Raw genomic sequence first — 23,998 nt, 5'->3', positions numbered from 1 at the left:
CTGACTGAATATGTAGTAGTTAAGCTAAGGAGTCTGACTGCCTCCTGAAACACAGCGTTCAGGCAACTGTCCCCCACCCTGATGTGTCGCAGTAATCGAAGCTTGGACTCCAGCTCATCAACATGAGCTGCAATTCTCAGTTAACCAACACTTCCTTCAGATGTGGTCACTATGAACTACAACGGGGTCCATCATGCAGTTACAACACATTGCCTGGCCCGGAATTGCTATCTGAACTACTTGCTTCTTAATTTGATTGTTAAAAATTTCTTACTCATCTTTTAATTTGTAGCCTGTAAATATTTCCGGTACTTTACCTTGAATCTGACAGTAAATCAAAGTAGATAATCAAATTAGTAGTTACCATCAAGCAATGAGTTCATGGTTTACCTATAGTGTCAATTTTTTTATGCTGGGCCCCTGATCCTGGACTCTTATTTAGCCAGCTATTTAAAAACCTTACAAACCATGAGACTAAATATAAAGCACTTCCTCCTCTCTGCACTGGCTTCTCATATTGCCTCCAAACTCCTCAAACTACGTACTCATCTCGGGCTGTGTCTCAGTCCAGATGTGATCCATCCTTTCTGATTATGTGAACATTTCTGTTCATGTGCTTTCTATATAAAGATCAAGTATAATAGGGGAGGGAAGCAATAAGCAGAGCTTTCTTCCGATAAAAAAACAGAAACTTGACGTTTTGCTTTGAACTGAAGTGGAGAAGATGGATTCACTGGTAGAGAGCTCAGCCATAAATAAATGCAGTAAGGATGCACATTCTTGCCACTTTCTGGAGTAACTTATTAGAACAGGGAATTATTGAGGCAAATGGCATAAATATATTCAAGGAGAACATAGATAAGGACAAAAGGGAGGAAGGAACATTAGAACAGGAGGAAGTTTTATAGCCCTTTGGGCTTGTTCATTAAATGAGATTATTGCTGATCTATGACCTAATTCCATATCCCCACCTCTCCTCTGCATTACTTAAAAATCTATCAATCACAGTTTTGAATTTGACAAATGATGCAGCATAAATTGCCAGTTGTATGAAAAGTGTAACTTAATTTCACTCTTGAGAAGTCTGGCTCTAAGTTTTAGACTCTATCTCACTGTCTTAAGCTCACCAATCAGCACGAATGGTTTCTCTCTGTGTCAACCCCTAAATACTTGAAACTCAATCAAAGTGTCCCTTAACCTGCTTTATCCCAGGGAATAAAATATTAGTTTCTGACTCCAGATATTTTTCTGGTGAATCTACTCTGCACTTGCCGCTAAGTGAATATGCCCTGTTTAAGGTGCAGTGGCCAGAAATGAATGCAAATATTGCAGGTGTAGGCTGACCACGGGCTTGTACAGCTAAAGCATGACTTCAACCACTTTGTGTTTTAGTCTTATAGAAACATTTGCCAGCATTCTATTACCTTATTGATTATTTTCTCTCTCTGTCCAAGATATTTTAACGCTACAAACCCAGAACCCCACACCCCCACCCCAAGTTTCTTCAGTTTCCTGCTATTTCTAGGTTTCATGTAAAAATTGCCCAGTTCTACTCGTTTTTGTCCAGGTTAGCAAAACAAAAATGAAATCCAATTTCGACAATTTTGCTGTTGCATTCTATCTATCAATACCTTTGTAACTTTACACTTCCTTCCCTACTGTTACTCTACACAGTAGAATATTTAAAATGCAGGATGCTTAAGAGGCAACAGCAGTTCAGCAATCTTGGACATTTTCTAGACAAAAGGAGAATACAGAAATAAGAAGGAGTAAAACCATCAGTTGAATGTCCACCCTCTGATGCCTATGGCTGAATACTGACAGACACGTCTACTGATGAATATCCACACAAAAGATTTCAGCAGTTGGATATCTGCGATGGTGGTCTGTAGTTCAACACCCACACACGGACATCTATAATGGGATGTCTACATACAAGATGTCCACCACTGAAATGTTATAATGGATGTTAACAATGTGCAGAAACAGGTTATAAATATATGGCAAGTAACAGACTTGTGAGGCTTACTTCAGAGAATAACTACTGATTAGCACAGGACCAAATAGATATAACATGTTAGCAGTGGTAGGGGAATCATCACAATATGAAAAATAGCTACCTTGGTAAAGAGATCAAATACCAGGGGAACAAATTAAAAATCAAGATGTCAGGAGCAAGCTAGAAGTCAGCCAAAGGGTAATCTGATTTTTGAATAAATTATTAGGGTATTATAAATGGGGTCAAAAGATAATTAAATGAAGTTCTGCACTTCTCCTGATGAGCCTACGGCACTATGCACTCAATAGATCAGGCCAACCAGAGTTGTTAATAGCCTCAGAGTCACCAAGTTAATGATGGGAAAGAGGAAAAGAGTCTCAATTCCTGCAGCAAAATCCTATTGAAAGCATGAAGACAATTAGACCCCAGTGAAACCATATAGTGCATTGCAATAGGATCAAGCTCAACTATGATTCTCTATGTTGTCAAAAGCACCTGCTAAAATTCATCAAGCTTACTGTATGAGAGCAACCAGTCCAGAGACATCATGATCTAGAAAAGTTCAACCTCATTTCTTCAAATTTCTCCATGGCCTAATGTTAACCACTATGTCACTGCCTTCCTTAAGTGGGGACTGTCCATGGGCTACTAGTCAAATGTCCCATGTTAATATTCTGGGGACATGGGAATACTGAATTCAATTTTAAAAAAATCCTGGAACAAAAGGTCAATTTAATGATGACCATATACTCATTGTCGGTTGTCGAACATAAAATCTCTGTAACCTTCTTCCTTTCTGCTAACCCCTGCCTTTAATATCAGGCCTTTTCCTCATCACCCCAGCACTGGTCGGTATGGCTTTGACTTCCTGAGCCCTAGGCTTGGGAATTCTCCCCATAACTCCTTCACTTCTCTCTCTCTCTCTTCTTGAACACATTTTTTAAAATCCCACTTCTCTGACCAAGTTTTTGATCATCTGAACAAATTTCTCCTTATGTGGCTCAATGGTCACATCCTGTGAAGTGCCTCGAGACATTTTACCACACTGAAGGTGCTTTATAAATGTAAGTTATTGTTGCTCAGAAGTGGGGGAAGGGACAAAATTGGGGGGATAAAAAGGAGTTGATGAAGGGGGCATGAAAAGGATGAGAGCATTAAGGAATCTAGTGGATAAGTGAGGTTAACAGTAACTCAAAAGGACCAGACTCCTCATGTCTAACAGTATTTAAGTCCCTATTCCACTGTTAAAATAGATGTTGATCTGAGAGAGATACTAATTGTAGAGCAATTTGCAAACACTAACAGCCACAGATGCTGACATGACACAGAGTTACAGCAATGCTCCTCTTACAGTTGCAGAGAAAACAGTTGACTCTCCTGCACAGAAACATGGCTCTGCTGGTCACAGCAGGCAGTCACAACTCATTAACAATCTAATGAAGGATCAATCAGTGGCATTTCACTGAATAGAGTTCACACCCTATAGCAATAGGAACTCACTTCATCCAAATACAGGTCTCAGTAACAGTGAGAATTATTTTCCTCACATTCTGTACACCATCTACAATTTCTCCTTTTCCTCCCCCAGAAATGTGGGCTCTCACTAGGGCAAGGCTCCATGGACACAAGCAACGCAGCAGGACCTCACTAAAGTGTCCTTTATCTCTGTGAATGAAAGCAATGGATGCAGGCTGGATATTTGATCCTGGCTGGGTATCACAGACAAGCCGTGACCCATACTCCTGCTTAATATTAATTCACATACACCTTACACCGTGAACTTTTTCTGAAGGAGGGTCACTGGATCTGAAACGTTAACTGCTTTCTTTCCACAACTGCTGCCTGACCTGCTGAGATTTTCCAGCAATTTCTGATCTTGCATCTCATTTGTTGCTTTGCTGAGGCCATTTAACCAGACAAGCTCAGGAATGAAAGCGAGGAGTGTCCTCAACTGAGATAACAAAGTGTGAAGCTGGATGAACACAGCAGGCCAAGCAGCATCTTAGGAGCACAAAAGCTAACGTTTCAGGCCTCGACCCCTCATCTGCCTAGCTCCAAACCAACTTCTGGCAGTGTCTACTTATATCAAGCCAGTGGACTAGCCAGTTGAGAATGATACTCGCTGTTGGACAAAGGTATAAAGATTACATAGTTAAAGCAAAGTGTGGAAACGTACAGGATTATGAAGGTATTTGACAGGTAAACACGCTTTTTTCCCTTAGAATCTTTAACACAGGGCCATTCTCTCAGGATAAAGGAACAATTATTTAGAACTATAGTGAAGCAATTTTTTTCACTCAGAATTGTGAATCTTTGGAATGCAGTATCCCAGAGGGTGGCAGATGTTCCATCATTGAATATATTTGAGGCTGAGATAAATTTTTGGCCTTTTAGAGAAAGAAGTGATATAGAGAGTGATCAGGAAAGTGGAGTTGAAATCAAAGATGAGACACAAAGCACTGAATGGCCAAATTCAAGAGACCATAGGGGTACTCCTACTCCTATTTCTTATGTTTTTCTACGGTTTAGAGTTAAGATAAAGATCAGCCATGATCTCGAGAAGCAAAACAGGCTTGATAGGCTGAGTGACCTTCTCCTGATCCCACGATCTTCCTTTCTGATGTGGAGTCCCACAGCACAGAGACAGGCCCTTTGGACCAAACTGGCCAGCAAAACATCCATCCACTCTAACCCCATTTCCCTGCACTCGGCCCATATCCTTCTAAACATCTCTTATCCGTGTATCTGTCCAAATGCCTTTTAAACATTGTTAATGTACCCACCTTTACAGATGTGGAAGTGTTGGAAAAGGTGCAGAGGAGATTTACCAGGATGTTGCCTGGAATGGAGGGACGGTCTTAGGAGGAAAGGCTGAGAGAGCTAGGGGCTTTTCTCTTTCCCCTCTTACCTTAAACTGATGCCCTCTAGTACTCAATTCCCCAACCCGGGGAATAAGACTGAGAGCATTCACCCTATCCACGCCTCTCATGATCTAACACACTTCTGTAAGATCCTCCCTCAGTCTCCTACACACTAAAGAAAAATCCTAGCTTGTCCAACCTCTCCCTGTAACTCAGTCCTTGTAAATTTCTTCTGCACTCTTTCAGTTTAATAACATTCTTCCTATAGCAAGATGGCCAAAACTGAACACAACATTCCAAGTGCAGCCTCACTAATGTCCTGTATGACCCAACAAATTGTACTAACTTCTAAACTCAGTGCCCTGATTGATGAAGGCCAGTGTGCCAGAAGTCTTTTTCACTGCCCTGTCTACCTGTGACTCCACTTCAGAAAACCGTGCACCTGAACTCCAGGGTCCCTCTGTTCTACTACACTCCTAAAGACCCTACCATTCACCATGAAGCCCCTACCTGGATTTGACTTTCTTAAAGAAAAGTTTTAAAAGTAAAATGGAGTGGGTTTAACACTACACAGAAACTGCTACCTGAGTTGTTCCCCATTAAAACCAAGACAGCCTGAAAGCAGACTGATAACTCATCCACAGCCATCACACAAAGAAACAGGACAGCAAAACTAGAAGTTAGAGTTAACTTAAATAGGAATGTTGCGCACTCTGCAGAAACTGGCAGGATTGGCAGAAATTCCCTTTTTCGGCAGCTTTCTTCGGCCAGTCATTCAGCTCCAAAAATAGAAGATGTCAGTGCACAACATTTTCCAGCAATAGAATAAAGCCTGTCTCACATATTGCAAAGCTGGTGAACAGAGGGAGGGATCAGGAAGGGTGGCGAAGGGTGGTAGTTGGGTGAATAAGAGCCATCTTCATTGCAAAGGAGCTTCACTTTCCAGGCTTTTTTTTTATTCATTCACAGGATGAGGGTGTCACTGGCCAGGCAGCATTTATTGCCCATCCCTAATTGCCCAGAGGGCAGTTGAGAATCAACCACATTGCTGTGGGTCTGGAGTCACATGTAGACCAGACCAGGTAAGGATGGCAGTTTCCTTCCCTGAAGGGCATTAGTGAACCAGATGGGTTTTTCCAACAATTGACAATGAATTTGTGGTTATTATTAGACTCGTAATTCCAGGTTTTTATTGAGATCAATTCCACCATCTGCCAGGGCTGAATTCGAACCCGGGTACCCAAAACATGACCTGGGTCTCTAGAGTAACAATTCCAGCGATAATACCACTAGGCCTTGCAATTTCCTTGCTTATAGCCAAATTCGAAGCATTTCAGCTACCCCCTACTTTGTCAGTAAAGATTAACATTTGAGAGATAACAGACAATATAGCTTTAAGAAAGAACCAGCTTGCATTCCTCTCTCTGATGAAGGGTCTAGGCCCGAAACGTCAGCTTTTGTGCTCCTGAGATGCTGCTGGGGCTGCTGTGTTCATCCAGCCTCACATTTCATTATCTTGGATTCTCCAGCATCTGCAGTTCCCATTATCACTTATCATTTATATAATGTGTTGTCTTTCAAGGTCTCCTGATGCACTCTTTGCCAAAGTACTCTACAGACAAAGAAGTGCTTCAAAATGCATGCATTGCTATAATGCAGCAAATCCTGCAGTCAATCTGTGCTAAGCACACTTGCACAAAATAAATTTTAAAAACAGGTTTGAGGATTTTGTGACTCACTAGGGATAGCACATGGTAAATCAAACCCCATTATTCCCCAACTTATCATAAATGTGAACAGCACATTAAACCATAGAACGGTCCATTACTATCCAATGACCTAATTCAGATGAAAAGAATATGCTCGTAACACAAAAATAACTATTTGTTGTAATCAAACTGTTTTTAACCTAGACAAAAAGTAGCTAAGTTGAATAGCTCATGTATCCCATTCCACATATATTGACAGATACACATACAGAAAACAAATAAATATTATGGGTGGACCAGAGAAATATGGTTCAATAGCGCCAGTCCGGACCAAGTCGTCAACCAGTATTTTATTTTGATTTCTTACAACTCTTTGCTGAGGAGACGAGATTGTGGATACACTGATTCTCAGTCTCACATTCACTGGCTGAAAATTCACCTTTAAAACAGCCATCGAAGGTGGGTTTTCCCTTTTGGCTTTTAAAATGGTATTTGTAAACAGAGCAGCTTGCAGGGCAAAGATGAGGAAAAGTGACTAGCTTCTGGGGATTTGCTTTTACTTCTCTACATACAAGCAAGAGAGAGAGAAGGATGCTTTCACTTTCCAGGCTAGATACTTCTGCTGTTTATTTAGCTACAACGCTGTAGACACCTGCCCAGGAACCAATCAAGGAGGTAGTTACCATGCTGAGCTCTTCCAAGTCCATAACAACTGCTACTGCTTACCAACTCAATCAAGAGGCTGGCAAAATTGTCCTGAACACAAACAGGCAATGCCGATTGTGCTCCTGAGATGCTGCTTGGCCTGCTGTGTTCATCCAGCTTCACACTTTATTATCTTGGATTCTCCAGCATCTGCAGTTCCCATTATCACTGAGGCAATGCCGATTTGTCTGGATTTCTCCTTCACTACGCTGATAAGACATCATTGAATACAGAATTCTCAATGAGCTCCACTAACTTCTTTTTAAAACTACAAATATCTTATCACAGTTTCCACGGTTTAAAGCACCGTCAACACCAGCTGGCAAGAAAAAGACACGACCGATACTTACTCATCTCCATCCACATGGATAAGAAAAACAACCAGTTTGATCAGGAAAAGACTAGGATCCTACGACAGGCCAGGCAGAGACAAACACGGGAATTCCTACAGGCCTGGTTCTCCACTAAGAAGGCCGTCAACAAACACACAGTGCTAGAGATAACACGGTGTGAAGATGGATGAACACAGTAGGCCAAGCAGCATCAGAGGAGCAGATTCTCCAGCATCGGCACTTCCTACTATCTCTGTAACATAGAGCTAGGAACTATATACACACCACTGTGAAGGAAAACTGGAAATGGCGTAGCCCAGCTCAACAGACTCCAGAGTTTAAATAACAGGCCGGAAAAATAACAACGCTTCATCGGAGGCTGCACTGATGATGTTACCCAGCAGGGTAATGAAACTTCTGCGGAACAAGGAACCAGCTCAGCAAGTCAACCAACCACAACCTATAACTTTCTCACTGCATTGGTGGAAGTGAATTACAGGCTGAGCCAAGACTAAAGCCCTTAGACTATGTGAGGAAAACTCTGAGCTTAAGAACTAAAGCTAAGGGATTCTGAGCAAGAATTAATTGGCACTCTTGAATTCAAGTGTAAATGACATATTTCGGTTTTTATCCTAACTTAAAAAACCATGAGGCAAGAGGATGGTTTGAAGCACAGCTGCTGAATCATAAGTACAAATTCAGAGGAGTAGGCCATTCAGCCCTTTCAGCCTGCTCTGCTATTCGATTAATTCCTAACTGATCTGACGGCCCCTCATCTCTGCCTACCCCCAATAATCTTTCATCCTTTCACTCATCAAAAATTTATCCATCTATACCTTAAAAATATTCCAGGACTCTGCTTCCACTACCTTTGGATGATGAGAGAGTTCATTCCAAAGGTTCATGACTGTCCATGGGAAAAACTTCTCCATCATGTATATCTTCATATTTTTAAACAGAGGTATCTATGTCAATGCTGAAGCTGCTTAGGCTCATTTCAGATGTTTGCATGTTCAGCTGAAGCTTTTCAACTAAGTTCCATGCAGGATAAATGTGATTTATGAGTTATTATTGTCATTAAGGAAGCAAAAGAATGAGCACCTATGATCTGAAGGGCATGGCCGGAAATAGATAGATCTTTAAATTCCTTTCATCCATCTGTTCCATCAGTGAATATTTAACAGATGTGGAACTGCAGGCAGTCTGTGCCCTGTGCTTCTGTACTGGAGGCAAAGGGACAAACAAATTGGAAATGTACAATCTATATTAACCAGCACCATGTCTGTGTCTGCTGCAGGAATTCAGGGACCACTGACTGTGCTGGCTTCCAGAGTCAATTAGCCTGCCAAGACCCACTGCATGTATCCTGTACAAGAAACTCCAGAACCCCATAATATCTCCAGACCTAAAGCTGAATGTATCTGCTTTTACTTTAAGGCTACAACACTGTACATTGAGCTGGATGAATATGCATGTACACTCCACTGTAGCCAGCCATACACAAAAAATATCTACACAAAGGTCAACCCCCATCCCGTCTCAAAACCAGGCAAAACACATTTGGTTATACACAACTTGAGTACTGTTGAAAAATAAACACATTTTTGTGGAATCTTTTAATTCTGTACTCAGCAGGACAATCGTGAAGATACTAGGAAAAACCAACATTCGTACTTTATGAGAAGAAAGTGCTGATTGGTTGGAAGTTAGATTTGGATTGGTGAAGGCACTTCCATTAATATACCATTAAATGATGATTGACAGTTAACTGCTAGGCTTTGTTTAAATTTTAAATTTGTGGGGCCCTTGTGGCACAGTGGTAATGTCCTTACGTCTGAGCCAGGAGGTCTGTGTTCAAGTTCCACCTGCTCCAAATGTGTAACATGATGTCACCAAACAGGCTGACCAAAAAACAGCTAAACAACCCCGTCCCCATACATATATATTGCGTATCAATGGCTACAGTGGAGTGCACATGCATATTTATGCAGCTCAATGTACAGTGTTGTAGCCTTAAAGTAAAAGCTGATACATTCAGCTTTAGGTCTGGAGATATGATGGGGTTCTGGAGTTTCTTGTACAGGAGACTTGCAGTGGGTCTTGGCAGGCTAATTGACTCTGGAAGCCAGCACAGTCTCTCGTGGTACAGTGGTGCTGTCCCTACCTCTAAATTAGAAAGCCTAGTTTCAGGTCTACCTGCTTCAGATATGTGTTTTAACATCCTTGCATAGGTTAAATAGAAAATACGTAAATTTAAAACTAGTAGATTGATTGCTCAAGACATTGCCCTGGGAAATTAACTAAAGAATAGTTGTTGCCTTGAGTTGAAAGTGATGTAGTGCTTGTCCATGCTCATTCTGCCTGCAAAGAACAGAGCCCTGTATATTAATGTGTAGCTTACCAGTTTAGTGCACTGCAGCTTCAGCTCAACATAAATATATTTCCTCAATTTCAATTTATTTTCCCTTTGAACATGTCTAACCAACAGATCCACAGAAGATATTAAAGCTGAGAAAGATGCATTGGAGATATCAGCAAGAAATCCCAACAAATCTCTGCTTTGTATGTTATTGGAAGCATTTTTCCATTTATAGCAGTATAACAGCTCTAGAAATACAGCACAGAAGTACATCATACAAACATGCTGGGTGATCACTCACTAAATCAATTGAGCGCGAATATCATTTACCATAGTCATGGGCTTAAACAATCACCCTTATAACAACATTTTTCATTAAGCTTCTTTAATGCAGCAAAATGTCCCATGGCACTTCACAACAGCATTATCCAAAAAATACTGGTGCCAAGTCACTTTAGGTGTTAATAGAACAAGCAAGTTAAAGCTTGTCAAAGAAGTAAGTTTTAAGGAAGATCTTAAAGGAGCAAAGGGAGACAGTGGGCTGTGGGGGTGTGGATGGGAATAGCAGAGCTCAGGGATGGCATGGCTGACATTACCCTGGCAATAATGGAGCAATTACATCACGGAGTGCAAGGGTCTCGAATGAAAAGAATCAGCAATCGGGTCAGATGCCCAGTTTTCAGCTTTAAAGATCTTACAATGTTGCTTGAAAACTGAAAAATTATTGAATTGGCAGCATTGTGCTAGAGCTCAGGTGCACAATACAGGCTGGCTCACTTAGTTAAGTCACAGTGCAGAGATGGAATGACTCATAGCTGTATGTGACATTATTTTCCCACATAAACCACCATGTAGTTTGAAATTTGCAGGCACCACATTCGTGCTGCATTGTATACAGTCAGAAAAGTTGAGCACACTTACCTGACTCAGGTTCATCAGCTGCTATACACTCTTCAATGGAGTCCTTCAGGCCTAGGCTGGCTGCTGTAGGGAGGGGGCCTAACAGAGAGGATATACTCGGGGGTTTGGGTGGAGGCTCCGATTCTTTCTGCTCATCTGTTCTGTCATTCTCTTTTGGACGCTCTTCATTTAGAAAATCATCACAGAAATCTTTGTTCAGATGGTTTGCGACAGCTGTCAGCTCTTCATCCTCACCCTCTTCCTCACCTAATCCACTGGAGGTTACCGAAGCTCCATCATCCAGAGTATCTGGAACACAGTATTTCTCCAGTGAAAAAAAATGAAAACAGTTTGCAAATAGCCAGTGAGTCAGACACTATTGAGTTCCCTTGCAAGATCTAATTTACTAAACAGCTTAATTGCTCTTTTAGCTTTCTATTCATAATCAACACCTCGATTAAACTACAGAGCAAAAGCAAATTTGCTGGAAAAGTTCAGCAGGTCTGGCAGCATCTGTGAACAAGAGAACAGAGTTAACATTTCAGGTCCGGTGACCCTTCCTCGATTAAACTAGAGTCTGTAGCTCCAACCCGGGTATCTGCTGTTGTACATATATCCTACCTGTACATAGAACACAGAACATTACAGCACAGCACAGGCCCTTCGGCCCTCGGTGTTGTGCCGACCTGTCATACTGATCTCAAGCCCATCTAACCTACACTATTCCATGTACGTCCATATGCTTGTCCAATGATGACTTAAATGTACCTAAAGTTGGCGAATCTACTACTGTTGCAGGCAAAGCGTTCCATTTCCTTACTACTCTCTGAGTAAAGAAACTACCTCTGACATCTGTCCTGTATCTTTCACCCCTCAATTTAAAGCTATGCCCCCTCGTGCTCGCCATCACCATCCTAGGAAAAAGGCTCTCCCTATCCACCCTATCTAACCCCCTGATTATTTTATATGTTTCAATTAAGTCACCTCTCAACCTTCTTCTCTCTAATGAAAACAGCCTCAAGTCCCTCAGCCTTTCCTCGTAAGACCTTCCCTCCATACCAGGCAACATCCTAGTAAATCTCCTCTGCACCCTTTCCAAAGCTTCCACATCCTCAATACATGGTATATATCACCAAACGAGGCAAGTGAATACATGTTGAACAGTAGGACCCTGGGGAAGCACTGGAGATGTGAGGGACCTCAGCATGCATATCCACCAATTCCTTAAATGATCAAGTAAAGTGGTTAAGAAGGCAAATGGCATACTTCAGGCATAGAGTTTAAGAGCAGAGAGGTAATGCTGGAACTGTATAACACATTGATTAGGCTACAGCTAGAGTATTGTGTGTAGTTCTGGAAACCATATTACAGGAGAACTATGATAGCACTGGAGGGAGTGCAGAGGAGATTTACCAGGATGTTGTTTGGGCTGGAGAATGTCAGAGATTGGACAGACTGGGCTCATTTTCCTTGGAACAGAGGCGATTGAGAGGGGACATGTTTGAAATGAGGGGCTCAGATAGGAGAGTCAGGAAGATAATTTCTTCTTGAAGGAGGGGTCAATGACAAGGAGGCATAGATTTAAGGTAAGGGGCAGGAGGAGTCATGAGGCAAAACCTTTTCACCCTGGAACTCGAGATCCCACAATGAGACTACTGGCGACTGTAGAGAGTGTAGATCATACGAGTTTGAATGGTATGATCTTCCTGTACTGCGTGCAAAACACAACTTTTCACAGTGGCTAGGTACATGTGACAATAATAAATCAAATTAAATATATTTCTGGGATGATAGTTGGAGGAATGTTGACTTAGGGCAAGCATCTTTTATTTTAAAAATAATAGCATTATTGGTTATTCACACAATACATTAGTCAAATAGGACGTCATCCAAAGGATAGGACCTCTGACACTGTCACAATCTTTCTGCATTGGTGCTAACATACGTTAATGTCCTGGAATGCAACGTGAAACAGCAGTTAGCTTTTTAAAAAGCTTGATTCAGAGCAATAATATTAATCGATCTTTTCCCCTTCCTGAGGCTTAAGTCACTGGAGGTCAACCTTAGAGACTTCCACTCCAGTGCTGCCTTGAGGGCACCCATCAACTCAAGACAGGATAGGCAGAAGTGCTGTATCAGGTCCTAGTGGCCTAACCATGAAGGCTGCTTCTGTGATGAAGTCAGTCCAAGATTAGCCACAAAGCTCCACACTTCAGAGCCCACGAAGAATAGTAACTTGAGGGAGGGGATGGAATACTGCCTGTATTCATGGTACATTGTACATTAAAATGTTATTAATATGCGGTTAATCTCTTCACAATGACTCAAAAAAGCAAATTATTGTATGCACATACCTCCTTTAGCATAATTCGCATATGCTCCTCGATACCTTGGTCGAGTGATCTCCAGCTCAGTCTCAATCTCATCTTGATAACTTGCAATTTCACCTGCGAAGCATCAACATAATTTTTATTTTTAGAATGTGTACTATGAATAATCACCTATGAATGACCAACTATGAAGGTAAACTCTTCATTGCCAGAAGTAGGAAAAGGTTGGGGGAGGTAGGGTTAGACACAAGTGAACATGTTTGAAAAAAGAGAAAGAGAAGGAGAGATTGATTTTAGGTTGTAGGCATGCCCACCAAGCCAGTGGATTTGGTTCTAAGTGTTTCGTCACTCTGCTAGGTAATATTGTCAGTGCGCCTCCAGAGAAGCGTCAGTGTTCTGTCGCACTTGTTATTTATATACCTCGGTTTGCTGGGGTGGTTGGTATCACTTTTGGTTCTGTTTCTCAGTGGTTTGTACACAGGGTCTAATTCAAGGTGTTTGTTGATGGAAATAATAGGAACTGCAGACGCTGGAGAATCCGACATAACAAGGTGTAGAGCTGGATGAACACAGCAGGGCAAGCAGCAAAGGAGCAGGAAGGCTGATGTTTTGGGCCTAGTCAGCGCTCCTGCTCCTGTGATGTTGCCTGGCCTGCTGTGCTCATCCAGCTCTACATGTTGTTATCTGTTTGTTGATGGAGTTCTGGTTGAAATACCAGGTCTCCAGGAATTCCCTGACGTGAATCTGTTTGGCTCGTGTGATTGTGGATGTGTTGTCCCAGTCGAATTTGTGTCCTTCATTGTCTGTGTGTAGAGAGACAAGTGAGAATTGGTGTCTCTTGGTGGCTAGTTGGTGTTCATGTATGCTTATAGTCAATTTTCTGCCAGGTTGGGCTATGTAATGTTTCTCACAGTCCTTGCATGGCATTTTGTATGTTATGTTAGTTTAATTGGTTATGGGTCTGGGATCCTTTACGTTCTTCAGTAGCTGTCGCAGGGTAGTTGTTGGTTTGTGAGCTACCCTGATATCTAGGAGTCTGAGTAGTCTTGTGATCATCTCTGAAATGTCCTTGATGTACGGTAGGGTGATTAGTCAGTTTGGTCGTGTTGTGTCTTCCTGCTGAGGTCTGTCTAGGAGGTAACAACCGATTTGCTTTTTGGACATCTATTTCTTTTGAAGACTCCGTATAGGGGCGCCCGTTCTGCTTTGTGTAGTTCTGGATTGCTGTAATGTATTGTGGCTCATTTAAATAGTGCCCTGATGCAGCTTCGTTTGTGGGCGTTGGTGTGGTTGTTCGCGTAATTGAGTATCTGGTTTCTATGTGTGATCTTTTGCTAGTCTGGAGGTCCCCGTTGTTTTTGCATTCTACCATTATGTCCAAGAAGGGCACTCGGCTGTTGTTCTCTTCTTCTTTCATGAATTTTTTCCTGGTAAGGATGCGGAACAGAACGGCAGCAGAATAATAAGGGTTATGATCAACGATGCTCGCGACTGCCTCCGCAAATACGAGTGGGAAATTGCACTCCAAAAAACTCCATACTCCAATGCAACTGACCAGGAATGGACATCCACACTGGAACAAGCCATCAGCAGACAACGACAAAAGACCAGAACAAAGCAAAGAACAGCCCTTCCAGAAAAACTGTCCAAAATCACCCACATCAACAACACGGACAACACAGATTCATGGATTAAAAACATCTCGGACCAACCTCTTACAGACACTGAGAAGACCATCCGAGAACACAGAGGATCCTACACCCAAAACCAGCAAAACTAGTGTAATAGACAAAATACCATACAAAGACTGTGAGAAACATTACAGAGGCCAAATGGAACAAAATTGGCTATACTGATAAATGAATACTAAAGAGCCGCGAAGAGATACGGCCAATTCTCACTTGTCTCACTACACACAGACAACGAGGGATGTGAATTCCACTGGGATAACACATTGATAATTGCACAAGCCAAACAGAGATGTGCCAGGGAATTCCTGCAGGCCTGGTATTCCAACCAGAACTCCATCAACAAACACCTTGAATTACAAACCACTGAGAAACAACTAAAAGTAATACCAACCACCCCAGCAAACTGAAGCATATAAATAACAAGCGAGACAGAACACCGACACTTCACCGGATGCCCACGGACGATATTACCGAGCAGGATGACAAAACATTTACAGCCAAACCCACCGGCTTGGGGGAGAGAGAGAGAGAGAGAGAGAGAGAGAGAGAGAGAGAGAGTGGGGGAGAGAGAGACGGAGAGAGAGAGAGTGGGGGAGAGAGAGAGAGAGTGGGGGAGAGAGAGAGAGTGGAGGAGAGAGAGAGAGAGAGAGAGAGAGGGAGAGAGAGAAAGAGAGAGAGAGACTTACCTTCAAAATCCACCAATTTTTTGGAGAGTTCTTGCTCCAGCTGAAATGAAATAATAATTACTTTACACATATTCGGTAATTTCTGTTAATAATTTATCAGACCTGGTACAGATTCAAGGCTGACACTTCCAGTGCAATAGAGGGAAATCCACAGTATCAAAGGTATGTTCTTTCAGGTATTAGACCAATGTCCCACGTGATCTTGTAAAAGATCTCACAATACTATTTTGAAGTAGTGCAGAAACATATTGACAGAGTTCTGGACAATATTTATGCATCAGTCAACATCACCAAACACTCAGAAACATGGTCACTTAGCTCACTGCTAACTTCGGGAGCTTACTATTCGCATAATTGGCTCCCACACTGCTTACATTACAGCAATGATTTGACACATCCTTAGGTGATGAAAGGCAAGTCTCCTTCCCTATCTTTCTGCCAGCTAATTCATGCAGGAGAAAAATATGGAGGTGAGAACCAGAGAACTTCCCTATCATTATTTTGAAAAAAATCAACCCATGTCATGTTTCCAGTTCTGGCACCCATAAAAAGTTAGACAACTTTATCTGGGCTTATATCAGGCTACATACCATTGAGAAAACCACAGCTCATTCATTTAATGCAAAAGTAATTGGTACAGGATCTCATGATAAATATAATGTGGGTATGATAATTTCTACTAAATGGGGACATTAAATTGAAACTATATAACCAGGTGTGCTGGCATGTATTTTTAAAAGAAACCATTTTCCATTACTGTAATTAATCCAGAAGGATCATCCATGAGCTTCACCATGGTTTTTTTTAAAGTCTGTATATTTCGCTTTCTAAAAGAAAAGTGAGATCTCTCCATGATGGACAAGCGCATGGTGTGATACTGAGTCTAAAAGACAGGAAATTTTCAGTCCAGCCATGGTTTATCCAAATCGGTTGATCTGATGAGTGAGCATGAGTCAGGATGGTGTTACATCTGCTCAGCTCAGGGCTCAAACAAGCATCCAAGATGAAGGATTTCCGATCAGTGGTGAGACAAGAGAAGCTGGAGTTGTTCTCTTTTGAAACACACTCTTTAGAGACATATAAGATGATCAGAGGATAAGATAGGGTGGACACTGAGAGTCATTTTCCGAGGATGATGACTTCAGCTTGTACAAGGGGGCATAGCTACAAAGTGAGGGGAGATAGATTTAAGACAGATGTCAGAGGCAGGTTCTTTACTCAGAGAGTGGTAAGGGCGTGGAACACCCTGCCTGCCAGTGTAGTTAACTCAGCCACATTTAAACAGTCCTTGGATAAGCAGATGGATAATGATGGAATAGTGTAGGGGGAGGGGCTTAGATTAGTTCACAGGTCGGCACAACACTGAGGGCCGAAGGGCCTGTTCTGCGCTGTATTGTTCTATGTTCTAAAAGAAAGTGATAAGGAGAGATGCAAGGGAAGCATTCGAATCTTAGGACTTTGAACAGAATAAATAAGGAGAAACTGTTTCCAGTGGACAGACATTTGGGAAGAAGAGGACACCGATAAATGGCCAAGTCTTAAGGGAAAATAGAATCTGTACTGTACAAAAACAGGTCACTGGTTTTAAGTGCAGCAAGTTGTAACAATCTGGATTGCATTGTCTTCGAGGTTGATGGAAAGCAGGCTCAAAAGTAACATTTGAAAAGGGATTGACTAAATACTCACAAAAGGAAGAATTTGCAGGGTTATGAGAAAGAGCATGGGAAGTGAATTTAACCTGATAGCTCTTTCAAAGAGCCAACACAGATTCTTTATTATCAAGGGATGAGAGGTTGGTCAGGGGCATGCAGGAATGTAGAGCTGAGATTAAAGTCAGAACTGATCTTTATTGAATGGCAGAGCACTTGAAGAGCGAAACAGCGACTTTTGCTTCTTTGTATGTACACACAGGCAAAATAGACCAAATGGCTTTTTCCATGCTGTACAATTATATGATTCTGAGCTGTTAGGGATGACTTTTGTTTAAAAATTCACTGTGGGTCATTGCTGGCCGGTCAGTATTTAGTGCCAGGTAACAGCTCCCCTTGAGAGGTTGGTGGTGAGCTGCCTTATCGAACTGCTGCAGTCTCACAATGCCCTTAGAGAGGGAATTCCCGGATTTTGACCCAGCGACACTGAAATAAGGGCCATATATTTTTCCAAGTCAGGATGGTGAGTGACTTAGAGGAGAACTTGCAGGGGGTGGTGTTCCCAAGTAGCTGCTGCCCTTGTCCTTTTAGATGGAAGTGGTTATGGATTTGGAACGTGCTGTCTGAGGATCTTTGATGAATTTCTCAATCAGAAAAGTCTGGTCTGATGCTAGAAAAGCTGCTGACGAGCCTCTTTTGAGTTGTGTAACCCTGCACGGGATGGGCACATTAGAAATGTGGAGCTTATTGAAAGGAAAAGCTCCTGTGTCCTGGATAAGTATGTACCTGTCAGGCAGGGAGGAAGCTGTAGAGTGCGGGAGCTGTGGTTTATGAGGAGGTGGAATCTCTGGTCAAGAGGAAGAAGAAGGCTTATGTTAGGATGAGATGTGAAGGCTCAGTTAGGGCGCTTGAAGGCTATGAGGTAGCCAGGAAAGACCTAAAGAGAGAGCTCAGAAGAGCCAGGAGGAGACATGAGAAGTTGTTGGCGGATAGGATCAGGGTAAACCCTAAGGCTTTCTTTAGGTATTTAAGGAATAAAAGAATGACAAAAGTAAGATTAGGCCCAATCAAGGATAGTAGTGGTAAGTTGTGTGTGGAGTCAGATGAGATAGGGGAAGCGCTAAATGAATATTTTTCAACAGTATTCACTCTAGAAAACGACAATGTTGTCGAGGAGGATACTGAGATACAGGCTACTAGACTAGGTGGGATTGAGGCTCACAAGGAAGAGGTATTAGAAATCCTTCAGAGGGTGAAGATAGATAAGTCCCCTGGGCTGGATGGGATTTATCCTAGGATCCTCTGGGAAGCCAGGGAGGAGACCTCCGAGCCTTTGGCATTGATCTTTAACTCGTCATTGTCTACAGCAATAGTGCCAGATGACTGGAGGATAGCAAATGTGGTTCCCCTGTTCAAGAAGGGGAGTAGAGACAACCCTGGTAATTATAGACCAGTGAGCCTTACCTCACTTGTTGGTAAAGTGTTGGAAAAGGTTATAAGGGATAGGATTTATAATCATCTAGAAAAAAAAAATTGATTAGGGATAGTCAGCATGGTTTTGTGAAGGGAAGGTCGTGCCTCACAAACCTTATTGAGTTCTTTGAGAAGTTGACCAAACAGGTAGATGAGAGTAAACTGGTTGATGTGGTGAATATGGATTTCAGCAAGGCGTTCGATAAGGTTCCCCACAATAGGCTGTTGTACAAAATGCGGAGGAATGGAATTGTGGGAGATATAGCAGTTTGGATCGGAAATTGGCTTGCTGAAAGAAGGCAGAGGGTGGTAGTTGATGGGAAATGTTCATTCTGGAGACCAGTTACTAGTGGTGTACCGCAAGGGTCGGTGTTGGGTCCACTGCTGTTTGTCATTTTTATAAATGACCTGGATGAGGGCGTAGAAGGATGGGTTAGTAAATTTGCAGACGACACTAAGGTCGGTGGAATTGTGGATAGTGACGAAGGATGCTGTAGGTTGCAGAGAGACATAGATAAGCTGCACAGCTGGGCTGAGAGGTGGCAAATGGAGTTTAATGCAGACAAGTGTGAGGTGATACACTTTGGTAGGAGTAACCGGAAGGCAAAGTACAGGGCTAATGGTAAGATTCTTAGTGGTGTAGATGAGCAGAGAGATCTCAGTGTCCATGTACACAGATCCTTGAAAGTTGCCACCCAGGTTGACAGGGCTGTTAAGAAGGCATACAGTGTTTTAGCTTTTATTAATAGAGGGATCGAATTCCAGAATCAAGAGGTTATGGTGAAGCTGTACAAAACTCTGGTGCGGCCGCACTTGGAGTATTGTGTACAGTTCTGGTCACCGCATTATAAGAAGGATGTGGAAGCTTTGGAAAGGGTGCAGAGGAGATTTACTAGAATGTTGCCTGGTATGGAGGGAAGGTCTTACGAGGAAAGGCTGAGGGACTTGAGGCTGTTTTCATTAGAGACAAGAAGGTTGAGAGGTGCCTTAATTGAATCATATAAAATAATCAGAGGGTTAGATAGGGTGGATAGGGAGAGCCTTTTTCCTAGGATGGTGACGGCGAGCACGAGGGGGCATAGCTTTAAATTGAGGGGTGAAAGATATAGGACAGATGTCAGAGGTAGTTTCTTTACTCAGAGAGTAGTAAGGGAATGGAACGCTTTACCTGCAACGGTAGTAGATTCGCCAACTTTAGGTACATTTAAGTCGTCATTGGATAAGCATATGGACGTACATGGAATAGTGTAGGTTAGATGGGTTTGAGATCAGTATGACAGGTCGGCACAACATCGAGGGCCGAAGGGCCTGTACTGTGCTGTAATGTTCTATGTTCAATGTAATCAAACAGGTCACACACAAAGTCACTTGGGGTGAGGTACTTAAGAAGGGTCAATGACTGAGGAATCATACCTCAACTCAGATTCAAAGTCTCAAAAACAGGGTAAAGAAAAGTGAGAAGAGTGACCAAAGAATGAAAAGCAAGTCTCCTAAAGGCCTCACCGTGGTCTCTGCTCTCCCAATTATAATACAGGGTTACCTGTTGTAGCCTAATCTTTCTCTTCCCTGCTGTGAACGAAGGTGGGTCACACTCTTCCTCCAAATCAATCTTCATAAACTCATCGATTGTTAACTGGCTGGTTGGTGTCTCTTCAAATTCGTTAAGCCTACAACAGAAGTTTAAAATAAAATCGCTGAAACTGTTCCAATAGCTGTTCACGGCCTTCTGTGGAGATAGCAATAATAGCTTCATACCACTCAATGGTGAACAGGTAACAATGTGACACCCTGTGGGATGACTGCAACTCCTCTAATCCCTTTCATCCCTAATTTTCAATGCTGGCCATGCTGTTGCTTAAACCTTTGAGCTTTGGACACCCTCCCAACACATCTCTGTGTTACTTTCTGCTTTAAAAAGGCTCCTTAAATCATTCCCCTTTCTAATATCTCCTTATGTAACTCTGAGTCATATCAGTTCCTGTGAAACATTTTAAGATGCACCATTATGATAAAGCTATCGTTGTTTTTACTCTATGTAACGCTGAGCAGGAGCATATCTGATCCTCCCTACCCATCCCCGAACTCTGTTAACAGCTCGAGTGGGGGACTGTCACTATTTATTACACCACACTCCTACTGAGAAGGGAAGCTGAAGGCTACTACAATATTAATGTTAATTATAGCTTGTTTAAACAAGGAAGCTTAAAGAACATACTATCCTTGTGGTAAGAGATACCCAGGTGAGGAGAGGCTGCAAGAGCCCACGATACAATAATCACACACAGATTGAACAGAATGGGCTTGAAGGAACCGCGCTCTCAACAGACTGCTGCTTCACATCTCAAAAAAACAGTAATATCAGGTCTGACATTTTAGAGTGGGAGGAATGCAAGACTGAGGAAACAAAAGAAAAAAAAATTGCAGAGCTATGGGGGAAAGGACAGGGAGAGAAACTAATTGGGAAGCTCTTTCAAAGAATAGGGAAGCGCAGTGTGGCTTTAAATGCCATGAAATTGTACAAATTTAGTCAGTATGCCAATCTCAGACACATGCTAGCATTGACATAGGAGTGCCTCAATGAAGAACTAAACAACGACATTTGACACGTGGAACAGTGAAATAAAACTAGCTAGCCACACACTTTCAACTTATTGTTTGATCATTTTCCAAGATATTAAGCACTGTAAACATATTCCCGGGCAAAACCTTTCTCTCAAGGTTAAATAGGTGGAAGAGAGTTCATGGAGTGGCAGAATTCGGATTAACAGCTGATGTTAATTGATTGGTGTCCTTTTGTATCTTTTAGGGCATTCCCATAAAAACAGGATGGCTGTTTACTCTGCTCATTAAGTTCTGTCAGTACACCATAAGTTGTACCAGTTACTGGACTTTACCAGGGACAGTGGCAAGTAACAGTTAGATAGTTGATATAAATCTGTGAAGTGTAGATCATAACTAACTAAACAAAATAAAATAATCAGAGGGTTAGGTAGGGTGGATAGGGAGAGCCTTTTTCCTAGGATGGTGACAGCGAGCACGAGGGGGCATAGCTTTAAATTGAGGGGTGAAAGATATAGGACAGATGTCAGAGGTAGTTTCTTTACTCAGAGAGTAGTAAGGGAATGGAACGCTTTGCCTGCAACGGTAGTAGATTCGCCAACTTTAGGTACATTTAAGTCATCATTGGATAAGCATATGGACGTACATGGAATAGTGTAGGTTAGATGGGCTTGAGATCGGTATGACAGGTCGGCACAACATCGAGGGCCGAAGGGCCTGTACTGTGCTGTTATGTTCTATGTTCTAAACAGTAGATATATTTTTGAGAAGGTCACAAACTTATGAAAAATGGAAAACCAATGGATGTTGCTTATATGAATCTCCAAAAAGGCATTTAATAAGGTTACGTTCAAGGAACTGTAAGCAAGATGAAAGTGTAAGAATTTGGATGAAAACTTATGAAATGGGTCAGAAATTATTTAGGAGCTCTGAAGTAATTACGGAGTCAAAGGGAATATATTTGGATTGAAACTGAAATAACTGTGGATGCTGGAAATCAGAAACAAAAACCGAAGTTGCTGAAAAAGCTCAGCAGGTCTGAGGAAGGGTCACCAGACCCTAAATGTTAACTTTGATTTCTCTTCACAGATGATGCCAGACCTGCTGAGCTTTTCCAGCAACTTCTGTTTTTGTTGTATACATTTGGATTGAGTGCATATGGCAAGTGATACTCCACAGGCAATTATTCTATGGACACAGCATTTCACCATTTGTATCAAAAGTCTAGATGGAGAAATAGAAAACTGTATATCTAGTTTGCAGGTAGCAATAAGTTAGAAGGTACAGGGACTTGTGCAGATAAGGGCAGGAATCTACAGCACAACACAGACTGAGTGAATGAATAAAACTGACATGTATGGTTTAATGTAGGGAAGTATGAGGGTATTCACTGTGAATCAGAGAAAGATAAATCATCATAATTTCTTAGTGATGGAAGAACATTCGAGATGTGCAGCAGCAAAGGGATTAAGCTGGTCATGTTACTTTACTGAAAGCTATTGCACAAGTATCAGAAGCAATTAAAAAGGTTTAGCAGCGTGTTGGCTTTTTCTCAAGAACAAAGCAGGCAGTCTTGGCCAGACCCCATCTGGACTAACAATGTTTATTTCTTCAGGACCATGTCTCAGAAATGAAGTCATGGCCTGAGAGAATTGCAATACAAGTTCCTTAGAATGACACGATGGCTGAGGGAATAAAAGTATTCAGACAGGTTCATTTGGATTCTTTAAGAATGTTGAAGCAAAGGTAAAAGCTTGTATTTAAGTAATGCTTTTCACCACTACGCAACATCAAAAGGCACTTCATAGTTATGGAGAGGCGATGGCTTAGTGTTATTACTGCTGGACAGCTAATCCAGACACTGAGATATGTTTGGGGGGGCCAGGGTTCCAATCCTGCCATGGCAGATGGCTAAGTCTGAATTCAGTAAAATATCTGAAATTAAGAATCTAATGATGACTACAAATCCATTGCTGACTGTTGGAAAAAAACCCATCTGGTTCACTAATGTCCTTGAGGGAAGGAAACTGCCATTCTTACCCGGTCTGGCCTACACGTGACTCTAGACCCACAGCAATGTGGTTGACTCTTAACTGCTCTCTGGGTAAAAAGGGGTGGGCAATACATGCTGACCTGGCCAGTGATGCCATCGTCCAATGAATTTAAAAAAACCTATTTCCTCAAATGGCTGAATTTAGAAAGAGAAGGCAACACCTTAAAAGTTAGAGATGGACTATTTCCAAATGAAAATCAAGAGCACTTTTTTCCCCCACATGGGATTTTGGATCCTGCAGGTCGACTGAAGTTTTCAAGGCTGAGATTAGTAAGTGTATCACCAGATATGGAGCAAATGTGGGTATAGAGATGAGATACAAATCAGGCGTGGTCAATTTGAATGGAGAAACAGCCCAGTAAGCTGAATGGCCTCCTGAAATGATCACTGTTTGGATTACTTGCAGCAAAATACATGGATAACACATTGATTGTACACCACTTTGAGAAAAGATGGGAATGTGATGCTGTTACATAGTTGCATTGTACCTGCCTTTACACAAAAGTTGGAGATAATAATAGACAGAATAATGATAACAAACAGAACAAAGATCAGTGCATAATTCTATGTAAGTGAGAGATGGAAAGAGATGTACAGTAGTATAGTGGTTAAGGTACAGGACTAGGAAGTCAGAGATTGCACGTTCAAATGAGCAAGTTTGGAAACATTAAAAAATGTGAAAGTGAAAACAT

At 41.9% G+C, this 23,998-nt stretch overlaps 1 protein-coding gene across 3 annotated transcripts in view; it reads right to left on the bottom strand.

Annotated features, from left to right (window-relative positions):
• brf1b (BRF1 RNA polymerase III transcription initiation factor subunit b) overlaps nt 1-23,998 on the bottom strand; it is a 424,707-nt gene that overhangs the window by 146,186 nt on the left and 254,523 nt on the right. For all 3 annotated transcript variants that reach the window (XM_059648920.1, XM_059648921.1, XM_059648922.1), the window contains 4 exons: nt 20,235-20,361; nt 15,573-15,612; nt 13,220-13,312; nt 10,887-11,174 (listed from right to left, as the gene is read on the bottom strand). In XM_059648920.1, coding sequence (XP_059504903.1) covers nt 10,887-11,174; nt 13,220-13,312; nt 15,573-15,612; nt 20,235-20,361 — 548 coding nt within the window. The remainder of the gene's footprint in view (nt 1-10,886; nt 11,175-13,219; nt 13,313-15,572; nt 15,613-20,234; nt 20,362-23,998) is intronic.

The sequence above is a fragment of the Stegostoma tigrinum genome, chromosome 10 (assembly GCF_030684315.1).
Source record: "Stegostoma tigrinum isolate sSteTig4 chromosome 10, sSteTig4.hap1, whole genome shotgun sequence".
Classification (NCBI taxonomy): Eukaryota; Metazoa; Chordata; class Chondrichthyes; order Orectolobiformes; family Stegostomatidae; genus Stegostoma; species Stegostoma tigrinum.
Note: the sequence above shows the minus strand (reverse complement) of the source record. Positions and strands in the feature narration are given on the sequence as shown.